Source organism: Eptesicus fuscus, chromosome 2 (assembly GCF_027574615.1).
Source record: "Eptesicus fuscus isolate TK198812 chromosome 2, DD_ASM_mEF_20220401, whole genome shotgun sequence".
Taxonomy (NCBI): domain Eukaryota; kingdom Metazoa; phylum Chordata; class Mammalia; order Chiroptera; family Vespertilionidae; genus Eptesicus; species Eptesicus fuscus.
The window spans coordinates 62221400-62244546 of record NC_072474.1 but is presented as its reverse complement, the minus strand read 5'-3'; the positions used below and the strand labels follow the sequence as shown (position 1 = coordinate 62244546).

General features: G+C 39.2%; 1 protein-coding gene across 1 annotated transcript in view; it reads right to left on the bottom strand.

Moving 5' to 3' along the window:
• WDFY3 (WD repeat and FYVE domain containing 3) overlaps positions 1–23147 on the bottom strand; it is a 265989-nt gene that overhangs the window by 173993 nt on the left and 68849 nt on the right. The window contains exons 3-4 of the mRNA XM_054727645.1: positions 13763–13973; positions 1544–1667 (exon numbers count right to left, since the gene is read on the bottom strand). Coding sequence (XP_054583620.1) covers positions 1544–1667; positions 13763–13942 — 304 coding nt within the window. The 5' untranslated portion in view covers positions 13943–13973. The remainder of the gene's footprint in view (positions 1–1543; positions 1668–13762; positions 13974–23147) is intronic.

Below are 23147 nucleotides of genomic sequence, written 5' to 3'. Positions count from 1 at the left end.
ACACTGGGAAGCTGCAGACAGGAGGTCGCAGGAGGAGGGGGCAGAGCAGGACACACCAAGTTAGATGGAGGGGAGGGAGGGAGAGACCCCACAGGACTGGGGACAGAGATGGGCAGGGAAGGAGGGCTGTGCGGAAGCATTGCCCTTGGTTGAAGTAGAAATTCTGACCCCATTTTACAGACCCCAGCAGAGTGTGTGTAAGGGGTAAGGGGGGTGAAGACAAAAGAGGGTGTGAGGGGACTGGAGATGGATGGGGAGCAGCGACATTTGACTAATAGCCTATTTACTTTTATTTTTGTTAATATATTTTTACTGATTTTAGAGAGGAAGGCAGAGGGAGAGATAGAAACATCAATGGTGAGAGAGAATCCATCTCCTGCCTCCCGCACGCCCCCTACTGGGGATTGAGCTGCAACCCAGGAATGTGCCCTTGACCGGAATCAAACCCAGGACCCTTCAGTCTGCAGGCCGTGGCTCTATCCACTGAGCCAAACCATCTAGGGTGACCCATGGCCTATTTAAAACAGCTGCAGTAGGCTGAGCAGGGGTCTTACCACAATGGTGTTACCTGATAATGAGGGTGTCTCTCCTTATGTTGGGGTAATCAGAACTGCAGTGAAGTAAAGACACACCATGGAGCCTGCAAAGGGTTTCCACGCACACGATGCAGTTTACTTCATGTGGCAGCTGAAAAGAGTGAGCAGAGCCTTGGAAGGACATGAGGTCTCCAAGACAAGGGGCTGGAGGGAAAGTGTGTGCCGAGCATTCCACGCCGTGAGTTATAATCTATATATATAAAAGTCTAAAATGTAAGTGTCCAACCAACCAGTCGACCGACTGGTCGCTATGACGTGCATTGACCACCAGGAGGCAGATGCTTCAACTGGTAGGTTATCTTGCTGCTAGGGTCCAGCTAATAGGGACTGGGTGAGTTGGGGCCGGAAACGCCATAGAGCCCTTCTGCGGTCCCTCCATGGCCACCATTCCCAATCGGGACTGGGTGAGATGGCCCTGATCAGCCCCAATCACTAGCCAGGCCAAGGGACCCCACCAAGGCACAAATTTCGTGCACCGGGCCTCTAGTAGAAAATAAAGACACATACCCAAATATCACTCACAAATTTGAGAAACAAAAAGTACTTCAGAAGAGAAAGTTTTTTCTTTGAGTAAGGGAAATAAGAAACATTCTATCAAAAAGGTGTGACTTAATCCAAAAAGTTGTGACTTAAAACATATGGCCCAATTCTGGGTTTGCCTTAAATGTCATGCTAAGAATTTGGATTTTGTTCAGAAGAAAGAGTATAGTTGAAAGTTGGGGAGGTGTGGCAGTGGTCCAAGGAAAGTAGCCTTCATAGAGCTAAACTTAAAATTAGAAGATGTTGAAACCAAGAGAAGAATGTGTCTATAAGAATGTGAATGAGATGGGTAATTGAAATCCCTATGTCTAGAAGCAGGTCAATTTTCTATTTAATTTTAATAGCACTTTTACCAAACTTTTATTCAATTCAAATAAGTCAGGCTTTGCTGGTTTCTGCAATAATACCTGTAGATTTGTTTGATGCTCTCCTTCGAATTTCTGTCACCATCAATCGTGAGACTTGTGTTGTGAACTGCAGAAGATCAGAAAATTTTTCTATCATTGTATTTGGCGGAGCATTTCCAAAGACCTGTAGATAAGAAAAAACCATTTTAATAAAGCATTGTCAACTTTTTCCTTTTATTCTGTTCATTTCAAAGTGTGGTGTGACTTGAAAATCAAGTAAAAAAAAAAAAAGTATGCTTAAACAGTTTCTTTGAATCTGAAAAACATGTTTAAAAATACAACTCTTTCAATATATCTCGTCTAGCCACATTTCCTTATACATATTCATTTATTGAATGAATGGTTAAATAAATGAAATCTAAAAGCCAAAGACTAGTTATCTATATAATTTGAATCAATCTACTTAAGGAGCTTTAGAAGAAATAATGTTTCTCTGAAGAAATCTAAGTTAAGAATTTAGAGGACAGTGGTAAGGTTCTTGGATGGTTCACAGATAACATCAGATGGTGAAAAGCAGAGACTTATTTAGTATTACTAAGTTCTAGGCTGAATATAGAATTCATTGACCTCGTCTCTTATCTCAGAATTTCTGAATCTAACCACAATAATTACCAGAGCACGACTGTTAGGAAAAAGACCAGAATACAGAGAATGAATGAAAGGGTCATGCATCTTCCCCATCTCAGTATGTCCAAATCTTCAAGCCCACCTTGGATTAAGTCACACCTTTTTGATGGACTGCTTCTTCTTTCCATTATTCAAAGGGTAAAGCTTTTTCTTCTGAAGTACTTTTTGTTTCTCAACTCCATGAGTGGTATTTGGGTGATGAGATATATTTTATTTATTTATTTATTTATTAGAAAAAACCTAAGACAAATGAATTTTGGAATAAATAGTTCTTAAAGATAAACTAGTATTGGTTCAGCAAAGAGAATAAGAAAAGGAAGCCTGTGCCCTGGCTGGGTGGCTCAAGTGGTTGGAGCATCATCCCCTACATCAAAAAGGTTGTGGGTTCACTTCCAGTTCAGAGCACATACCTGGATTGTGGGTTCGACCAGGGTACGTCCTGGAAGCAACTGATCAATGTTTCTCTCACATTGATGTCTTTCTCTCTCTCTCCCCCTGCCTCTTTCTCTAAAAATCAATTTAAAAAACAAAATAAAAATAAACATATCCTCAGGTGAGGATTGAAAAAAAAGAAAAGAAAATGAAACTGAATGGACTGTCATAGGAAAAGCAATGGTACTATAATGGCTTTATAACTAGGTGTACCGTAAAATATTGTTTCAATAAATGTTCTTTATAACTAAAAGGAAATTCTGTGTCTTTTAAAAGTATGATAGTTCTCTATTACAATATCAATTGCACAGTGTTTTGTATTCTTACCTGTTCATATATGACTATAAAGGGAGGAAACCTACCTCTCATCTTTGTACTACCTATCGAGCTACCACCCTGCCTTTTATAAGGATGTTCCCTAAATATGATTGTTCATTTATTTATATGCTGCCTGCCCCCAAAACCAAATTCTAGAGAATGTTTAGGTAGCACTGAAGGACACAAACTATAACATGAGAATATAAACTAAAAGTAAAAAAGAGATAAAACAAAAATAAGCAAATAAAAGACCAAGACTAGGAAATGGACCAGAAAAGACATTAAATAAAAATCTAAGACATAAGACCTATATATTTGCTATGTTTTAGTCATGAATTTGGCTTAAATACACAAAAGAGAAAACCTAGTCAATTATATGGTTCATAATGTCCTTAGGAAAGAAAAATATGTATTTAAGGAAGTACCTCTATTCTTCATACTATAAAATTTTTCTTCCAAGGAACCTAATAAAAGGACATAACTTAAAATGTAACAAGTGGCCCAATGCACGAAATTCGTGCACGGGAGGGGAGGGGTTCCCTCAGCCCAGCCTGCACCCTCTCCAATCGGGGACCTCTTGAGGGATATCTGACTGCCACAGGGATCCACAGGGATCACACCTAAACTGGCAGTCAGACATCCCTCTCACAATCTGGGACCACTGGCTCCTAACCGCTCACCTGCCTGCCTGCCTGCCTGATTTCTCCTAACTGCCTCTGCCTGCCTGATTGCCCCTAACCCCTTTGCCTGACTGCCTGATCGCCCCTAACTGCCTCTGCCTGCCTGCTGCCTGATTCCGCCTACCTGCCCTCCCCTGCTGGTCTGATCTCGCCCCCAATTGCCTCTGCCTTCCTGATCATCCCTAACTGCCCTCCCCTGCCAGCCTGATCTTGCCCCCAATTGCCCTCCCCTGCCGGCCTGGTTGCCCCCAACTGTCCTCCCCTGCCAGCCTGCCTGATCTTACCCCTAACTGCTCTCCCCTGCTGGCCTGATCGCCCCTAACTGCCTCTCCTGTCTGATTGCCCCTAATTGCCCTCCCCTGCCGGCCTGATCTCACCCTCAACTGCCCTCCCCTGCCGGCCTGGTTGCCCCTAACTGCTCTCTTCTGCCAGCCAATTTGGTTCTGATTGGTCGGTTTTTATGCCAGTCAACTTCAAAAGCTCCGCCTCCTAGGCAGCCATTGGCTCCTCACAGTTCACCCAGATTTTGGTTCTGATTGGTCGGTTTCTATGCCAGTCAGCGTGTCTGGGCCTATCTCTGGGACTGATCAGAGAGGCGGGGCTGGTCAGCAGTCCCACGGAGGCCCAGAGAGAAACAGAGGCGTGGCTGCTGGTGAAGCCTGGAGAAAAAGAGAGAGGCAACGGCTGATCAACAGCTGCCACAGAGGCTGCGGATCAGACCCTGCCTCTCTCTGGGCCTGATCTGCAGCCCCCTCGGCAGTCAGTGCTGGGTTGCCATGGCAACCCAGTACTGGCTGCAGGACTGACTTCTGGTGTTCGGTTGAGCCTTCAGTCAGTTGTTACAGACCCTGGGTTTTTATATATTAGGATATCCTTGTAATAGAAATGTTTCTTACATTCTTACAATAGATACTTTGTTTCTTATAACCTCTCTCAAATTGAACTGAAAATACAAAAAAAAAAAATGACACCAAATCACAAATCAAAAACACAATAATTCAAGTCTACAGGCTATACTTTTGTCTAGGTTTATAAGTCTGTTCACTAACTTGACACAGGAGTAATTGTAAATTATCTCAAAAAGCAAATAATAGTCTTTATCAAGATCTCAGTAAGTTGTTTTTCTTATAAGATTTTGATAAATGTTGTATGTTTACAGTTAACCTGTGTGCTATCTGTTAAATAAGACCCACATTCTTTAACACACAAACTGCAGGTACATTAGAAATTGAGAAGCTAAACAAAGACGCATGCTTGAATAGCCATTTTTACTTCAATTCAGAGATGAGTATGTAACTGTTTAATAAAGGTATTTATAAAACAATTGTACATTTTGCTCAGGCAATTATTTGGCCTTTTGTCAAACTGATTTATATATAAAGTAGGTAAACATTTCCATTACCAAGAATATATTTATGTTTATTTTGCTCCTAAGAATTAAGATCTATTTTGTTCCTAAGGATTATTAAAACAACTTCATAAAATAAATAGATCATGTCTTAGAAGATATAAAGATATGGTTTATCCAAGCAGTCTTCATGCTGGGTGAATAATATGCTGTTAAAAAACTAAGTCCTATTTGCTAATCTATAATGACATAAATGACTGTTAATCTAGTGATCTAACACTACTGACTGATTCATTCTGTTATTTATTCAGTCATAAATATTTATCGATCTCCTAAATATGTCAGGCAATATTTGGAGTCATGAATACAAAGGTAAATAAAGAGTTGTGAATACCAAGGTAAATAAAACAAATACGATTCTTGTGCTCATGGAGTTCACATTTTAGTACAGGAGACAAACATTAAACAAGTTAATTTAAAAATGAAAATTATGTTTGATAGTGGTGCATTATAAAGGAAGTAGACAGGTAACTGAAAGGGACTGCCTGGAGTGGGGAGAAGTTATCAGAAAAGGCCTCTCTGAGTGACACTGATGTGAAGGATGACACTGAATGCAGACAGAGTCACAATTCAAAGGGCCGTGAAGAGAGAGCTCTGGGCAGTGAGAAGAGTTGTGCTGAGACCTCAGAGTGGACATGAAATTAGGGTGGTTGTGGCGTCAAAAGGCTGGTGAGGCTGGAATGTTTTGAATGAGAGGAGAAATGGTACAAGATAAGGCTGGACAGGTACAGGGACTAAAACATAAATCTGACATTTTAGATAATACTAAATATATAAGGTAGCAAAGAGAATTTTTGTGATTGATTTCAGTAATTAAATCTAAAAATATTAGGTATGTATGTACCCTTCCATAAATAGTGGCATTTAAAAAAAATATACAGTGCTTCAATCATCTACTTAAACGTGTGTCACAAAGGGTGGAGCATGGAGCTGGTAGTCAGGAGGCTTGAATTCTCCTTGGCCTCAGTGACTACTGGTCAAATTTTTGTGGTTCCTTCATCTGTCAAGGGAGAGAGTTGAGCAAGTGATTGGTAGGTAATGTACTCAACTCAGAAAGGATGATTCCAAAGAGATATGTGATGTTCACAACTCAGATGAAAATAAAAACAGCAGTAAGGAACAAAAATGCCTTCTAGCAAATGCAATAAAAATAATTGTCATATGCCCTGGCCGGTGTTACTCAGTGGTGAGAGTGTCCTGAGGGCCCAGGCACCTGAGGGGTTTCAGGTTCAATCCCCGGCACTAGTTGGGGAGCAGCATGTGGAAGGCAACCAATCGATGTGTCTCTTTCATATTGATGTTTCTCTTTCTCTTTCTCTCTCGTTCCTCTTCCCTCCCTCCCTTCCACACTCTCTAAAAAAAGAAAATCAAAGGAAAAAAATACTAGTATCCTCAGGTGAGGATTGAATAATAATAATTATTATGATTATTATTACCATTAAATGATCATTTACCATGTGGCTAGCAGTATTCAAGTACTTGACATGTAATGTCATTTAAATCTCAGAAAATCTTATACAGGATCCCCATTTCACAGATAAGAAAAAGTAAGGGTTGGAGAAGTTAAACAAGTTAAGCCAGGTGGTGGTGGAGCCAGATTTAAAACTAGTCTGTCTGATTCTAAACCGTGTTCTTAATCACCACGTACAATATTGTCTCATTAAACTTCACGTGAACCCTATCACTGTCACTTCGCAATGTCCGCCTTAAGGGGAGAATAGCATGGTTTGACTTATTTTTAGAAGGATCATTTTTAATATCCATCTACATAAATTTCAGAAAATTTCCTGATACCTCAACTAAACATTTCTGGCATACTCAGGGAGAACAAATTTAATGGTGTTATCTAATGGCATTCATAAAGTAGAAGCTCAATATGTACTTGCTGTAGAATGAAGCTATTAAGTAAAAATTTATTAAATATAACTAGTAAAAGGAGGTTAGAATTCTGGCCATTTTCTAAAATGGTATCTTTTTTCCCCTAAATACAATATGTCATATCTAAAATTAAGTTACGTAGTATGACCAATAAATAACTGCAATATATAACAGATTTTAAAAATTTACAATGAAGATGTAATTGTGTTATTTTATCTCGTGAATGAGCTAAGATTTCTTATCAATTAATATAAATACTTAGGGAAACATTTATGTTACACTCTTCTTGTTTCTCAGAAGGACACCAACTTAGGGGAAAAAAACTGAGAATACTTCCCTTAGTGCCTTCCTCTCCTTCCTCTTCTTCTGGGATATGCCTGCCTCATGAGAACATGCACTTCTCCTCTGCTCTGAGTGTGGCCTGCCACTGTCCAGTTCTTCTAGCAACTGGGTAGGTAAAAATAACTATTTCAGGGATAAATTTAATCCTTTGTTGGACAGACCTATTCTCTGATGTCAACTGTATTGGTATCCTATATAATAAAAGGCTAATATGCAAATCAACCGAACGGTGGAACGACCAGTCGCTATGACACTCACTGACCAACCACCAGGGGGCAGATGCTTAATGCAGGAGGTGCCCCCTGATGGTCAGTGCGCTCCCACGGGGGAGCGCCGCTCAGCCAGAAGCCGGACTGATGGCTGGTGAGCTCAGCAGTGGTGGTGGGAGCCTCTCCCACCTCCGCAGCAGCGCTTAGGAGGGCACAGGCTGGGCCGAGGGCCTCTAGTTATGTAATAAGTAGGAAAGCTGTATATATGTAAATAGTTCCCTTTCTGACTCCTGATCTGTCTGTCATTTGGTTCTAAACTTGATTATCCTTCCTCTAAAGCCAACAATTTAAGAAATAAAGGTCATGCCCTATCCAGTTTGGCTCAGTGGATAGAGTGTCAGACTGAAGGTCCTGGGTTTGATTCCAGTCAAGGCATGTACCTCAGTTGCAGGCTCCATCGCCAGCCCTAGTCAGGACGCTTGCAGGAGGCAACCAATCAATGTGTCTCTCTCACATTGAAATTTCTCTCTCTGTGTCTCTACCCCTCCCTTCCACTCTCTCTGAAAATCAATGGCAAAAATATCCTTGGGTGAGGATTAACAACAACAACAAAAAAGTAAAGGTCACTTGTGAGCGATTAAAAAAAAGACACTGTTTTCAACTTAGATACTTCTCAAATATAAATGAGAAGTAAATTCAAAAACTAGAGGAGTTTCTAAAAGAACATCTAATTAGCAAAGGTTATATTTTAAAATACACAATAAAGTATAACATCTACCAAGGTATTTAACAATGCAGTTAATTTTTAGATGACCAAAATACTATTTAAAAAAAATAAATTTAAACCAAGTATTTTTTTCTATAAGCTTCTGTTTGTGGGATTAAAAGTTAATTATTTTTAAGAATGCTGGATAAATATTATTCAGCTATTTTCAGACTGCACGATGACCTTTCAGTGGGAGAGAATCAGTAAGAGGGAGGACAGCAGTCTCCTTGCAGGACTGTGATGAAGATCGTAGGAGGCAGATGAAGAACCCAGCATGAAACTGGCCCAGAAAAAGGACTCAACACATGTCATTTCTCAACCTGTGTCTCATAAAGGCAAAAACCACACACTGAAATAACACTACTGAGAACACTTTAAAAATAATTCTGGAGATAGATGCCCATGTCTTAACAGTAAGATAGTTTATTTTAAAATTAGCATAAATCAAGCAAAGTCTCAAAAGTAAATAGTACAATTCCTTTTTAGCAATCATGGCTCTATAGCCATAATGAACCATTCATTTATCAAAGCTATTTCTTACTAATAGAGAATGTTAATGTCTAAATGGTCAAACATTGCATAAATATGGCTATATACTGCAAAATGTAGTGGATGTGATTGGCTTATTTAAAGACACTTTTAGGTTAATGATGAATATCCAATGAATAGTCTATATATATTTTTTAATTGGTCACAATTAAAATAACTTCCTATCTTTTCATTAGTTAAGAGAAAAGTGAGTCTTTATGGTATTTAAATCACTTTAGAAATGTAAGGCAAGGCATATATATGTGCTTTTAATCAGCCAATTAAAAACTTTTTTTTTTTTTTTTTAAAGAGAGAGAGAGAGAGAGAGAGAGAGAGAGAGAGAGAGAGAGAGAGAGAGAGAGAAACATCCATGATGAGAGAGAATCATGGATTGGCTGCTTCCTGCACGCCCCCTACTGGGGATGTGCCCGCAACCCAGGTACATGCCCTTGACCGGGAATCGAACCCGGGACCCTTCAGTCCGCAGGCCGACGCTCTATCCACTGAGCCACACCGGCCAGGGCCAATTAAAAACTTTTGATTTGAAAGAATTTAAAGTTAATGAGACTTATGACAATTCAGAATGCAAGAGAACTAAGTCAAACAGTCTAACAGAGGATAATCACTAAAGCATCTAAAATCTACTCTTTAGAATAAGAAATACCTGTACAATTATTCTCTCCTAATACTCACTTGACTTGACTGTAGAAACCTAACTAATGAAATACATTGGATACACATGTAGGACATTACCTATCAATTTATGCTAATAGATAAAACTACAATTGGCCTAGTTATTCTAAACTATCACCTCTGTAAATGTTCATAAGTCTGAGAGAAGAAAATTAGCTTAAACTAAAAAAACAAACAAACAAACTTCCCAGAACTGGTTCCAACCAAAATTAATGAGTTACCTCAACAGGACTTGAAAAAAAAAATGGTTTGTCCACAATCAGTTCTCTCTCCCATTTTCAAAACAGCTATTTTAAATGTTTCCTCACCTCTCCTCATGTTCCTTTTCACCATCTCCTCCATCCATCATTCTTACCTCTTATTTCATAGATTAAAAAATGAACATCCTCTGATAAATATATTAGTGTTACCATCCTCTAGTCCTATCCTATCCTACCTAATCCCATAGGTGACATGTGAACTAGTCTCTCTCTTACTATGTTCCTTCCTTCTACTTACCAGCCCAGCAAAACCTCAACCCCAATAAACAGTGTATCTATCTGCCTTCTCTAACTTCTACAGGCTGCTGAACGCCTGGAAAGAGAAAAATCACACACCAGCATGGATAAGATCCGGTACAAACTTATTATCTCCAACTTTCACTGGGCCCTCAATACTCTTTTATGTTCCTTTCCCACTGTCTCTCATTCCCTTTCATTAATATTCCAAACCATCACAATTTCCTTAAGTCCCTTAGTCAACCTACTTCCTCAAGACTCTTAACAGACCACACATTCTGTTGATAACTACAGGAAATTGAGGTCATTAAACATGATCTTATTCAACTTCACACCCAACAAAATACATATGCTTTCCCACAGGATGAGCTCTTTTTCCAGCTGTAGGCTCAATCACCTATCTGACTCCATGCTCTCCTACCTCAATCATTTTCTCTCTCTTAAAAATTTACACATTTTCCCTTCCCTTCTCCTTATAAATATGCCTGGATCTTCCCTACCTTTAAAAACAAGGTGAAACACTAGAAACATACAAGCAAACACCTTTTTATTGTCAAATTCAACTCCATCAATCTCTTTTGTTCTCTTTTCTTTCAAATTTCTACAAGCCAACTATATACTGTCTTCTCATCTCCCATTCACTCACTCACTGCTTTCTGGTTTCACCATTCAGTGACTTCCCAACTGGCAAATCTTAAGAATGTTCTTCAGGCCTCATTATTGAGTCTCACTATTGTACATGACATCGTTGTCTGCTCTCCTCCTAGCAACTTTTATCTCAAGTGCTAACTTTTATCTCAAGTGCTATCACTACCCTCTCCTGATTCTTTTTGTACTGCCATTGACCAGCACCTCTCCTGTATCCTTTTTGGGAGACCCTTCTTTCACTAAACATTCATATTATCCATGGTTCATCCTTTACTGCTCCTTGCGCTTGGCAGTATGAACCATGGGTAATCTCTTGTACCCGTCCAGGGTTTGCCAATGAGTCCCAAAAATATGTGTCCAGCCAAGTTCCTTCTAATTGTCTACTGAATATCTCTACCTGGGAAGCTCACAATTCATTTAGACTCCATGCTCCAAACAGAACCTATCCCCTAAACCTTTCTTTCTCAGCTATTGGGAAAACATCCATCCAGTTTCCCAAATTAGAAACCTTGGAGAAAGCCTTGCCTTGGCCCCTTCTACTCTCTCATTCTATTGCTTACAATACTTTGATGGCTCTGCACGCCTCCAGGAAAAGTATGAGTTCTTATAAAAGTATTAGCTCATGATATGCCTCCTATCAGTCTTGACAGTCTTATTTCTTGCCTTTCCTTGACATAAAATCAACTGGAAAAAGCCGAAGTGCCCATCAGTAGATGAGTGGATAAAAAAGCTGTGGTACATTTACACAATGAAATACTACGCAGCTATAAAAAAGAAGTATCTCCTACCCTTTGTGACAGTATGGATGGACCTGGAGATTATTATGCTAAGCAAAATAAGCTAGTCAGAGAAAGACAAATATCACATGATCTCACTTATGTATAGAATCTAAAGAACAAAATAAACTGACAAACAAAATAGGTCCAGAGGCATGGAAGCATGGAACCCACTGACAGATCTCAGAGGTGAGGGGGGAGGGAGGGAAGGGAAGAGATTAACCAAAGAACATATATGCATATATGCATAACCCATGGACACAGACAATAGTGTGGGGAAGGCCTAGGATGGGGTGGGGCTGGGTGGAGGGGGGAGGGGCAAAGGGAAGGGAAAATAACCACAATACATTTTTTTTAAAATCAACTCCTTGGACTGCTTATAGACACTGGTACATATTAGAATGTTTGTTTCCTTTTACCTTGACTCATCCTTTAACTTCTTACTTGAATTACATTCTTGGTTAAGTTATTCCTGTTAATTCTAATCTGACTAATGCTTATCTTTTAAAACTCAAGAATCACATCACATTCTTGAGGGAGACTTCCCTTCCTTGACCCCATCAGACTTTCAGATAGCTCTCTTTCCGGGGTGCCAGTTACCCTCCTGCATCTCTAACGCCACCTTTCTTTGTTGCTGTGTTCTCTGTTTCTGTGCTGATCTCTTCTCCCACAGAATTCTATGCTTAGCTTCCTCATTATACTTGAGCTTCGCAAGATTACTGTTTTATCTCAGAAACTCCAGTGCACAGTACAATGTATGGCACAGTGTTTATTTATACATCTATATATGCAAAAGCCAAGTGACTGGAATGACGGAATGACCAGTCACTATGACGTGCACTGCGGCAGCCAACCGGCCCAATCGGGGCCCTGTTTGCCCCCCCCTCCCCCCGCTGCAACCTCACACGGCCCCTCCCCCAGGCCAGCCCGCCCCCTGATCGCCCTTCCCCATCCCAATCAGGGGCAGGGCCAGCTGACCAACTTCCAACGTCCCCTCCCCTCCACTGGCCCAGCCCAATCGGTCCCCATCGGGGCTGGCTGGCCGGACCATACCCATGCACGAATTCATGAACCGGGCCTCTAGTTTAACATAAATAGGTACCAATGTGTAGACAACTATCACACCACAGCTGAAGCCTACTCTAATATGAAAGACAATACAAAGAAAAAAGTAATTTGGAGAAAAATAACTGTAAGAAGTTAAAGAAATTTTGAAAAAATTTTTAATATTTTTCAGAGAAATGAGAGCAGATACTGCACTATTTTTAAAGAATAAAAGAAAGTATTCAAGGAAATTAAAAATATAAAATAAGGTTAATCTAAAAGCGTTACTTTAGGGCAAGGGAGGGAATATAGGGAGACAGAGGGGAAAGAAGACCTGGGGGGAGATAAAAAGAAAGGGAAGCGGGGGACAGAGAGAAATGAGGAGGGAGGGAAACGAGAGACACGCAGAGAAGACAGAAACGGAGACAGTTGTAGTAAGAAGCCTGGGGAAAATAAGTTCTACAAGAGTGGGAATAATGGTGGTATACTATAAGGTCCATCTGTGAACACTATTCACACCGCAGTCAGTCAGTAGAAACACAAATACTGCTTGAACAAATGTATACTGCATGAAAAGGACAAGGACGAGGGCAGCATGTACTAGTGCGTATATGTATGCTTGTTATAGTTTGGAAGAATGGGGAATTTAAAAAAGCTAATTTTCATAATCCTCAGTAGGAAGTCAATTAAGACTGCATAATCAAGAAACCAGCATAAAAGTATGTTATTTAAAAGCTGAGAGAGCTAAAAGTGGCAGCAGCAATTAGCAGTGGAGAGCAGTGGGGCACCTATTAGCCTGCGGAGCTACTTGACTTTTTAACCTATGTACTTGTACACCTTTGATAAAAACTTAAAAATTATTTTTAAAATCCCCACCAAGATTGCTACATGTGTCAACTTGAGAAAATACAATAAAACACTAACTCTATTTAGACTCTCCAGGGCCTGTAACTATCTTCTTTCAATCTCTGACAGAAAACCTGCCAAACAAGAAAGAAAACTGAAATGATTCCTTAAAAGTGTACAGAGCACTTGTGCAACTGCACCACTTGGTACAATAAAACCGTCACTTCAAAAATAATGGAAATAACAAATGATAATTTACAATCTATCCCTCCTCCCAAACTCAACCATTAGAGGAACTTTTTACAAAATGCTGTTTTCCTTTTATCTGTAAGAACTAAGTAGAGTTCATTTTGACCAGGTCTCATATCAAGTCATACTACTTTATAGCAAACTGATAGGAAGAAATGAAAACATCTTAAAGACTTAACTCATTCTATCACTTTTCCTACCTGTGACTTATTATGACCTTAAGATTCTGGTGGTGCCACCCAGTCCTGGAAGGCATGTGCTTGGCAGCCTGGACTCACCCTGTTAAACACTGGCAGCATCATGTACAGCTTCTCCTCTTGTTCCTTCTGAGTCATGTGCCGAGGAGGATGGCACAACTCAGTGAAGAGCCGGCGGAGGTGCATCAGTCCCAAGGCGTTGTCCTGCGGGCTGCACTCCTCCTGCCGTGGGCGCCCCATGATCCTCTTCACCATGTTCATCTTGGCGGGCTGGTGATCAACACTTGTAATCCTGCAGAAAGATGTTCACCAGAAACAGTCAAAATGCCAGTCTGATCAGGTCAAGCATTCCTGCAGAGTTTATAACAAGTCTGAAAAGTAGAAAATTCCGACTAAAATACTTTTTCTACTTCTTTCAAAAGAAAAAGTAGAAAGGCTAAGATAATTCTGATACATCTTCCTAAGTGACAAATTATAATTATGGCACTCAACTATCCTACTAGCTTTGACACAATTTGTATAAAATGTAAACCATTAAATGTAAAACATTAACTGGGCAAACGTTCCCAGTTAGTCGTATCAAGTTCAACGAAAAAAGGGATCACAAATCTTACTATTAATATGTTGCTGAATAGCTAAATACATGTAAAAAAATGAAAGAACAGAAAGTTCACCCTTACCTCAAAGCATCCAAACAAAGAATTCTATCCACACAAAAAAAACAAAACAGTTTTTCTATTTTTAATTTATATATTTTTTCTAGATAAAGGATTATACTTAGGTAACTGCTAAAGAGATTACTTTATGTTATAGTTTGAAAATACATAAAACTTAACTGAAATGATATCCCAATATATTCTACAAATCACATGACTGAAAATTATATAACTGAAGATCACTTTTTCAAACTGTGGCTTGAAACCCTTTGGTAGGACATGTTAATTCATTTAGTAGGTCATGATGAGTATTTTTAAAATGAAATAGAAGATATTAGAGTACATATAGTAAGGTAATTAATAACTATTTTTTAGGTAAGGGTTTTTGTGTGTACTGCATCATAATATAAAATGTATCCCTGGCTAGAGCTGCAGTTAAGAAATAAATAAACCAAAGACTTGGTTAGAATATATACCAGAATCAATAACACTAAGCTTTCAGAAAGCACCATCAGCCCTTTTCAACCACTACTCACTGTGCCAGCATTTAGCTAATTTCAGACACAGAAACAGGATATCTCACAAAAGGATTCAGGAAAGCTGGGAAGACATTCTAGATACACAGATTCTGGAAGAAAAGCAATTTGCTTTTTCATCTGTGGAAAAGCAGGAATAACCTGAAGATTCATTTTAAATCTTGCTACATAACCACATAAGCCAGTATGTCATTTCTTTAAAAAATGAAAGACTGCTACAAGGCTAGAGCTTTTTTTACTAAACATCTGACTACTGATTTTTTAAAACTATAAGAAGAACTAGTATCTTAAACATGTGTCCTTGAGAATTTTGAGTGACTCTGTATTGGGCTACAAGCATAGGCTTATGCACTATAGCTGACTGCAACAGGAGGCCATGATGTGACTCATCACAGGTGAGGAGCAAAAAGACACACTCTGCTTAGAGTTCTGCCAATGGCTTGTCTGTGCTGAGCCACCACTGTGCAAAAAGCACTTAATGCACTCTCTGAGGTCCAATCTCAGGGAAGAATACTTAGACATAAAGGCAAAGGCCAGGGGGCAGCTCTGAATTACAAAATGACAAGTTAGTCCAGTTCAAAGCTGTTCTTGGAAAATAAGCAAGTCCTCCAAATATAAATAAAAATATTTCAAAAATATATTCAAATAGCCTACTATGTGCTGGTGGGTGCAGTCCTAAAAATCCCCAGAACAAAAACAAAATTTGAAGTGAATTACACGTTTGTAAATAGCTAACATTTTACATTATGCATAGCTCTGCTCTTTTTCCTTAGCCTATAGCCAGAGTTCATAATCTAGAGTCTGTGGTTAGGGATTAAGGAATTCATGATCTCCGATTCTTTAAAAATGTTTTCTAAGAGATCCCCAGCTTTCAAAGGAGTCTGTATCATTAAAAAAAAAAAAAAAAAAGTCAAGCATCACTCTATATGTAGAGAACTTCAAAGCACTTTTACACCATCTCCTTTGTTCTTCATTCCAACTTAAGCAAGTGTACAGAAGATAGGATTATTCTACCTTTAAGGAAGGCCAAAGACTTGCTCAAAATTTCACAATGAAAGGGAATTGTATGAGAATCCAGACCTTTACCAAGTGCCCTTCCCCAGTCTACTCATGTTTATGTGCTAACTTTAAATTACAGAATTCTTAGAAACTGTGACTCTAGTATATTTATTATTTAGTACCAAGTAGCAATTAGAATGTGAAAGAAATCTTTTTGCTTTTTCAGAATATGCACTAAAATAATCAGCTTTCATCCCATTAAAAAAACAACAACATGATCACATATTGACAAACATTGACTAAATGTAATCGAGCTATTGTCCATCGTTATTTAATATTTATCAGGTACAAAAGGATAGGTAATCTCAGTGACAGAAAAAAGATTCCTCCCTTTCTCCTAATTTACCAAGAAACACTTAAGCACACCAGCTTGCTGAATCATTGCTTTGTCTGCACTTCAATGTTTATATTTAAAGTTAGAGGCTCGGTGCATGAAAATTCGTGCACTCCAGGGGAGGGGTGGGGGGCCCTCAGCCTGGCCTGTGCCCTCTCGCAGTCTGGCCTCCCTCTGCAGGAGGTGACTGGGCAGGTCGATCAGGGGACGGCACCAGCTGGCGAGCGGCCGGCCCCGCCCACCATCGCCCCGCTGCTGCTGCTGGTCACTGCCACCCCCCACATCGCTGTCCCCTCCCTCTGCCTGCTGGCACGTGCCTTGGCTGGCCTGGTGCCGCCTGCTCGCTGGCCCCGACCACACGGACCGGTCATTCTGCCGTTTGGTCAATTTGCATATTACATTTTTATTATATAGGATTATTATATAGGATATTCAGACCAAGAACTACCATGTTTTAAATACTCTTCAGGAGTGAAAGACTTCTCAGTAAAATTTACTTGTTATTGGATATAACTTTTTGCTAATCAGAGTATTATTGTTTTCTTTATCATTTTTGCATTAGATATTTTACAAATGAAATATAAAAATATATTTACATTCTCATGGCTGAGGGGTACATTTTCACTAAATGGTTTGGGGAATGGGTATTGAAGAGAGAAGGGGTGGAAGAAGAGGAGAAAAGAGTAAGAAAACTACATTTTTCTATCTTTCTACTGAACCAAAACATAAGGACAATTATCACAAGTAGCCATGTTCTAATTACATCATTTCACTGTTGATCACATGTAGCCTATTTTTAAAAATGCCTCTGGGGAAGAGTGAGAGGAAAAATGCTATTATCAGTTAGCTATTTTATACATTTTATAAATCAATTTGAAATATTAACAATATTTTAAATATATTGCCTTTTATTCTGGGGAAATAAGTTTTCAAAGCACAACTCAGTTTAGCATATTTTTCTCTTAAGAGTTTCATCCTCCTCTCAGAAAGAATGTCGTGTAATAAAATACATAAAAAACAACTCAGGCCCTGGCCAGTGTGACTCAGTTGGTTGGGCATCTTTCCCTGCACCAGGAGGTTGCTGATTCAATTCGCAGGAAAGGGCACATGCCCAAAGTTGTGCTTTCACATCAGTGTTTCTAGCTCTCCCCTTAAAAAGTAATAAACTTTTTTTTTTTTTAAACTATCCTGGATAAAATGGCACAGACCCTCCCACACCCCCTTGCATGGGGAGATGACTGTTACCTAGGTTTATTTTTTTAACATGCCATAATAAAGCCTCACTCCCAATTTTGGGGTGGGGAAGCAATCTAAAAGGGCACTAACTTTATTCCAGGACAGGAGGATCAAGCATATCTAGCAGTTATTTTCATTCTGTTTGTTTCTTTTTACACTTTACAATTATCACCTCAACTAGGGCTGGAGGACAAGGGTAAAGGCTGAAATCTAGTTCATATATTTGCTTACAGGTTTAGAGTTTGGAGGTTAATTTAAATAAATAACTTATATATTTTATTTTAAGTGTCTAGGCTTTTGAATCTAATTGCTAAAAAAAAAAATCTAAACTATAAGAAATAAATTTTTAAATCGATGAAGGGTATAAAGTTAAGTTTTATTTTGCTACCTAACTTCCCTTTAGAAAATACATATAACATCCTAAAAATTACAATTTAGATTGAGCAATATTTTCTAGGTAGGGAAAGGTGACATGCAAAGACTTAGGGTTCAAAAATAATAGATTACCTTTCAGCTTATTTTTCTTTTTAAAATGACATAAAAGATATTCTATGCTCAAAACAGTCATTCCAAGATGCTTCAGTTGATTTTGGTTTATGTTCCTAGAACATTTGCTAATTTATTCAAAAATACTGAGAGCTACAGCAACTTTGATTACTTGAAATATTTGGATTGGTTTTTCAATTCCTACAGGGTCTAAGAACAAACTTCACTTGCCTTTACACTTTTAATGATCTGAAAATTTTTGTACCATTTAGAATATTCCCAAACTTCAGACAAGGTAACAACTCATTTAATTTCATCCAAATTTAAAATTCAAATCCAGCAAAATTTTAACATTTTAACAAAATGAACAAAGAGACCTGCAATTTATATTTAAGTATATTTTTTAAAAACAAATTTAGGCCGAAACCTGTTTGGCTCAGTGGATAGAGCGTCGGCCCGCGGACTCAAGGGTCCCAGGTTCGATTCTGGTCAAGGGCATGTACCTTGGTTGCGGGCACATCCCCAGTGAGGGGGTGTGCAAGAGGCAGCTGATCGATGTTTCCCTCTCATCGATGTTTCTAACTTTCTATCCCTCTCTCTTCCTCTCTGCAAAAAATCAATAAAATATATTTAAAAACAAATTTAGAATTCTAGTACAATTATATTTAAAGAAATTGATGAGGAATTTCCAAAACATATGTTTCAAAGATCATAATGGTTACTAGTTAAAGTGTTACTAGTATGTATTGGGGACTTAATGTACAATGAAGGTCACAGGAGAGGTGTGCTTGTTATATAGGTGGTACTGAGGAAATGAATCATCTTTATAATAAAATTATCTAGGCCCCTACCTAAACGCATATATAAAGGTGGGTTCAAGCTAGATTAAGGACTCCAAAATAAGAGGTAAAATTATAAAGTTAATAGGAGCAAATAAACAAGAATATCTTTATGGATTAGGTAAGAATTTCATAAGCATCAGTTCAAAATCACATACCATATGCAAAAATAAAATGAATGCAATTACATGAAAATTAAATCTTTTGGCTCAGCAAAGAGTAGTGTAAACCAAGCAAAAAAATGAGATAACACAATGGTAAACAATATTTGAAATGTCTAAAACTGCATGGATTACAATTTAGAATTTACAAGGAATTCCCACATCAGTAAGAAAAATAGAACAATCTCAATGAGAAAAAGAGGAAAAGAAATGAATTAGCAAGGCCATGGAACATATCAAAGTTGCTTTAATTTAATTAGTAATCAAAGAAATAGAGATTAAAATAAGGAAATGCCATTTTACACTTAGTATATTATCAGTAAGCAGAAAGCTGCTTATTGTGTTCTTAGACATGGGAACAGGCCCCACATCCTGGTGGGAAAACAGTGGCAGGGGGATCTAAAGGTAAATTGCACATTACTCAGAAACTTGTATTCTGCTTCTCAGTATATATCCCCAAGAAATTCTTATGGGTAAGGACTTGTAAATGAATGTTTATTATAGTGTTATTTTACTGTTATTTGTGGTAATCAGGAACTTGAAAGATATGCAGAGGTCTATCGCTGCCCATCACTATGAAAATGAATAAGTAAAACAGGATTGATGCACGATCATCCATATTCATTTAAAAGTACATATTTCACATGGATGTGTCTCAAAAACACCATCATGGTTTCGATTGGTTTTTCAATTCCTACAGGGTTTAAGAATAAATATAAACTAAGAATAAATTGAAACTAAGAAGTAGGATGAAATACTAGTACATTATTACAATACCATTTTTTGGAAATTAGAAATACATTCACATGAGACAAATATTTTGCAAGAACACATACTAACAAAAGAGAATACTAAATTTTTTAGGAAGGTTGTGCCTGTCCTTTATTAAATGTATAGCTCTTTAAAGGAAATAATTTGTAATACTTCTGAATGTAATTAAACTAAGCCCAACAAATCAGTATCACACATACAAATTACATTAGACAACTAAAATTACTTAAATAACAACCATTTCATTTCTTAGTCTCAATTGAACCATATTTAAATCAGATACAAGCAGGTATTTTTTTAAAAGTGATTCTTAGCTATTCCTCAATCTTGCCTTTTTATTCTTTGTAATCCTCTATAACATGACACTAAAAAATTTCCTTAAACTATCTGCTCTGCAAGTACCAAGAAAAAAATTATCAGTAGGAATATTTAAGTGAACTTTAAAAAAAAACATTTGTGACTCTTAGGATGGCACAAACAAAATAAAGTCCAGATAGAGTTCTCTGTCCTCTTGGGAAAGAGGGAATGACTCCTATAGCCAGTGATGATACCCTGCTGAGGGAAATAGGTCCTGGCTCGGAGAGGCGAGAGCCAGGCAAGTCAACTTCCCTCAGATCCAGAAAGATTTCCAGTATCAAAAAGGGAAAAATAAACTGAGTTCTTTATTACATCAAAATAAATTGTGTAGCTTTTAAGGACAAAATAAATCTGAGCTTCTTTCAAACCACAGACAAGCTACCCATGGTCTCCAACAACAACAACAAAAAAAATCACAGTTGGACTACCAAGAAGGTTTTGTAGCATTTGACACCCTAGATTTGGCTTGAATAAAAGAGAGCAACTTCCTATTAGTATTTTGGAGTCATTACAATTTTGGCATAATCTCATATTCATTCTATGGATATCTATATATATAAAAGGCTAATATGCAAAGTGTCCCTGCGGGAGTTTGACCGGGCATTCTATTGCTCGCTATGACGTGCGCTGATCACCACAGGGCAGCACAGAATGAAGAAAGGCCCCAATTGGCCCTGATCGCCAGCCAGGCCTAGGGATCCTACCTGTGCACCAATTTTGTGCACCGGGCCTCTAGTATAATAAGAATTATGGTTCAGAATGATGACTTTCTCACTATAATAGTCTTTTTAAAATATTTTATTGATTTCAAAGAGGAAGGGAGAAGGAGAGAGAGAAACATCAATGATGAAAGAGAATCATTGATAAGCTGCCTCTTGCATGCCCCCTACTGGGGATCAAGTCCTGACCAAGAATCGAACTGTGACCTCCTGATTCTTAGATGGATGCTCAACCACTGAGCCAGGCCGGCCACACTGGCACTATAATATTCCTAATCAAGAGTATATTATAAAATGTCTGAATTATGCCAGGTAGGTACTTGGGATACAGTGGTGAATATCAACCAGCACATGTGGCATTTACCATTTGTTATGAAATGACAACTCTTTTAAGACAGACACCATATCTGATTTATGGAGCTCAGAGTCTGGGTGTAACACAGGCAATGTGAGCTATATCAGGGAAGCGCACGACACTAGGAAAAGTATAGTAGGGAAACCTAATCTATCTGCAGGGTTCTGGGGAGGAGGAGTGTCAGGGAAGATAAGTACATTTTAAAAAGATTTTCAACAATAGAAGAAAACGAAGTGGACTTAACTGGCCTATCTACAAACTATTTTATCAATCAGGTTTTAGCAGCTTTGTTCTCTGCATGTTAATTATTTACATGCAAACTTTTCTACAGATTGGCTTATAATCATTTTTTCCAAGTGGAAAACACCAGCTATTCTGCCCTTGAAACATTTTGAGTCTCCAGGGACAGCATCAGCAATTAGTAGCCAGGGCTGGAGTTATTCCCTGAGGACCTTGTTTCCTGCCTCTGCCTCTGTTTTTTTGTGAAAGAAATACAGAACTAAGATCCATAGCCAAGTATAATGTTAGGTATTTTCACATAAATTTATTCATTCATTTCCTACCCCAAAATCGTATAAAACCTACGTTTTAAATGAAGAATGAAGTTCAGAAAGGTTAAGGAAATTTGCCAAAAAGATCCAATTCAAGACACACAGCTCCAAGTCCAGTGCTCTTCCAATTAAATGGAAACTGCCAACACATAGTTATTAAAATACTAGTGACCCGGTGCACAGATTTGTGCACATTGAAAGGAAATTAATTAGAAGGTAGCCAGTGGGGCAGGACTGAGCAAGACAGGCCGAACACAACCCTGGAGCCAACCTCCCATGGTCCCTCCCAGGCTGGCTGCACCTGGGGTGAGCACCATGGCTCGAAGGGCATCTGCAGAGTGAGTGGGGTCCCTCTAGCAGGTGGGGTCCCTTGACCTGGCCTGGGGGGATCAGGCCAAAACCGGCTCTCTGACATCTCCCGAGGGGTACTGGAGGGCACTGTGCAAAGTTGCTGTCATGCAGGTTGTGGAATGCAAATGCAAGTGTGCAGTAAACCAGATTTGGGGCTAACAGTACACCAGCAATGACATAACCCACAGCCAAAGGTGGAATTGGGCTCCCTCCTCTCTGGTTTTGGAGTGTGTCACCCGAGAACTGCCACTGCCAAGTCACTGCAGCTCAGCCGCTCCTGCGTTGAGCATCTGCCCCCTGGTGGTCAGTACGCGTCATATCTACCAGTTGGATGGACACTTAGCATAATAGCCTTTTATATATACAGACTAGTGGCCTGGTGCATGAAATTCGTGCATGGGGGGAGGGGTTGTCCCTCAGCCCGGCCTGCACCTCTCTCCAATCTGGGACCCCTCTGGGGATGTCCAACTGCCGGTTATCCCACTCGCAATCCCACTGGCTCCTAACTGCTCACCTGCCTGCCTGCCTGATCACCCCTAACCACTCTGCCTGCCGGCCTGCTTGTCACGAACTGCCCCGCCCCCCGCCGGACTTCTCGCCCCCAACTGTCCCCCCCTTGCTGGCCTGCTTGCCCCCAACAACCCTCCCCTCCTGGCCTGATTGCCCCTAACCGCCTCTGCCTCAGCCCCGCCACCATGGCTTTCTCCAGAAGGACGTCTGGAAGGTCTCCCGGTTTAATTAGCATATTACCCTTATATTAGTATAGATTGTTAACAATATTCCCTGTGCTGTACTTTACATCCTCATGACTAACAATTTGTACTTAATCCCTTCACCTTTTTTGCCCAACCCCCCAACTTCCTTCCCATCTCACAACCATCAAAATGTTCTCTGTATCTATGAGTCTGTTTCTGTTCTGCTTGTTCATTTTGTTGTTGTTTTTTTAGATTCAACTGTTGATATGTATTTACTCCCATTTTATCCTTCACATTTTTTATCTCTCCTCCTTCTCCTCCACCTCTTTCTCCCCCTCCCTCTCCTTCTTCTTCGTAAAG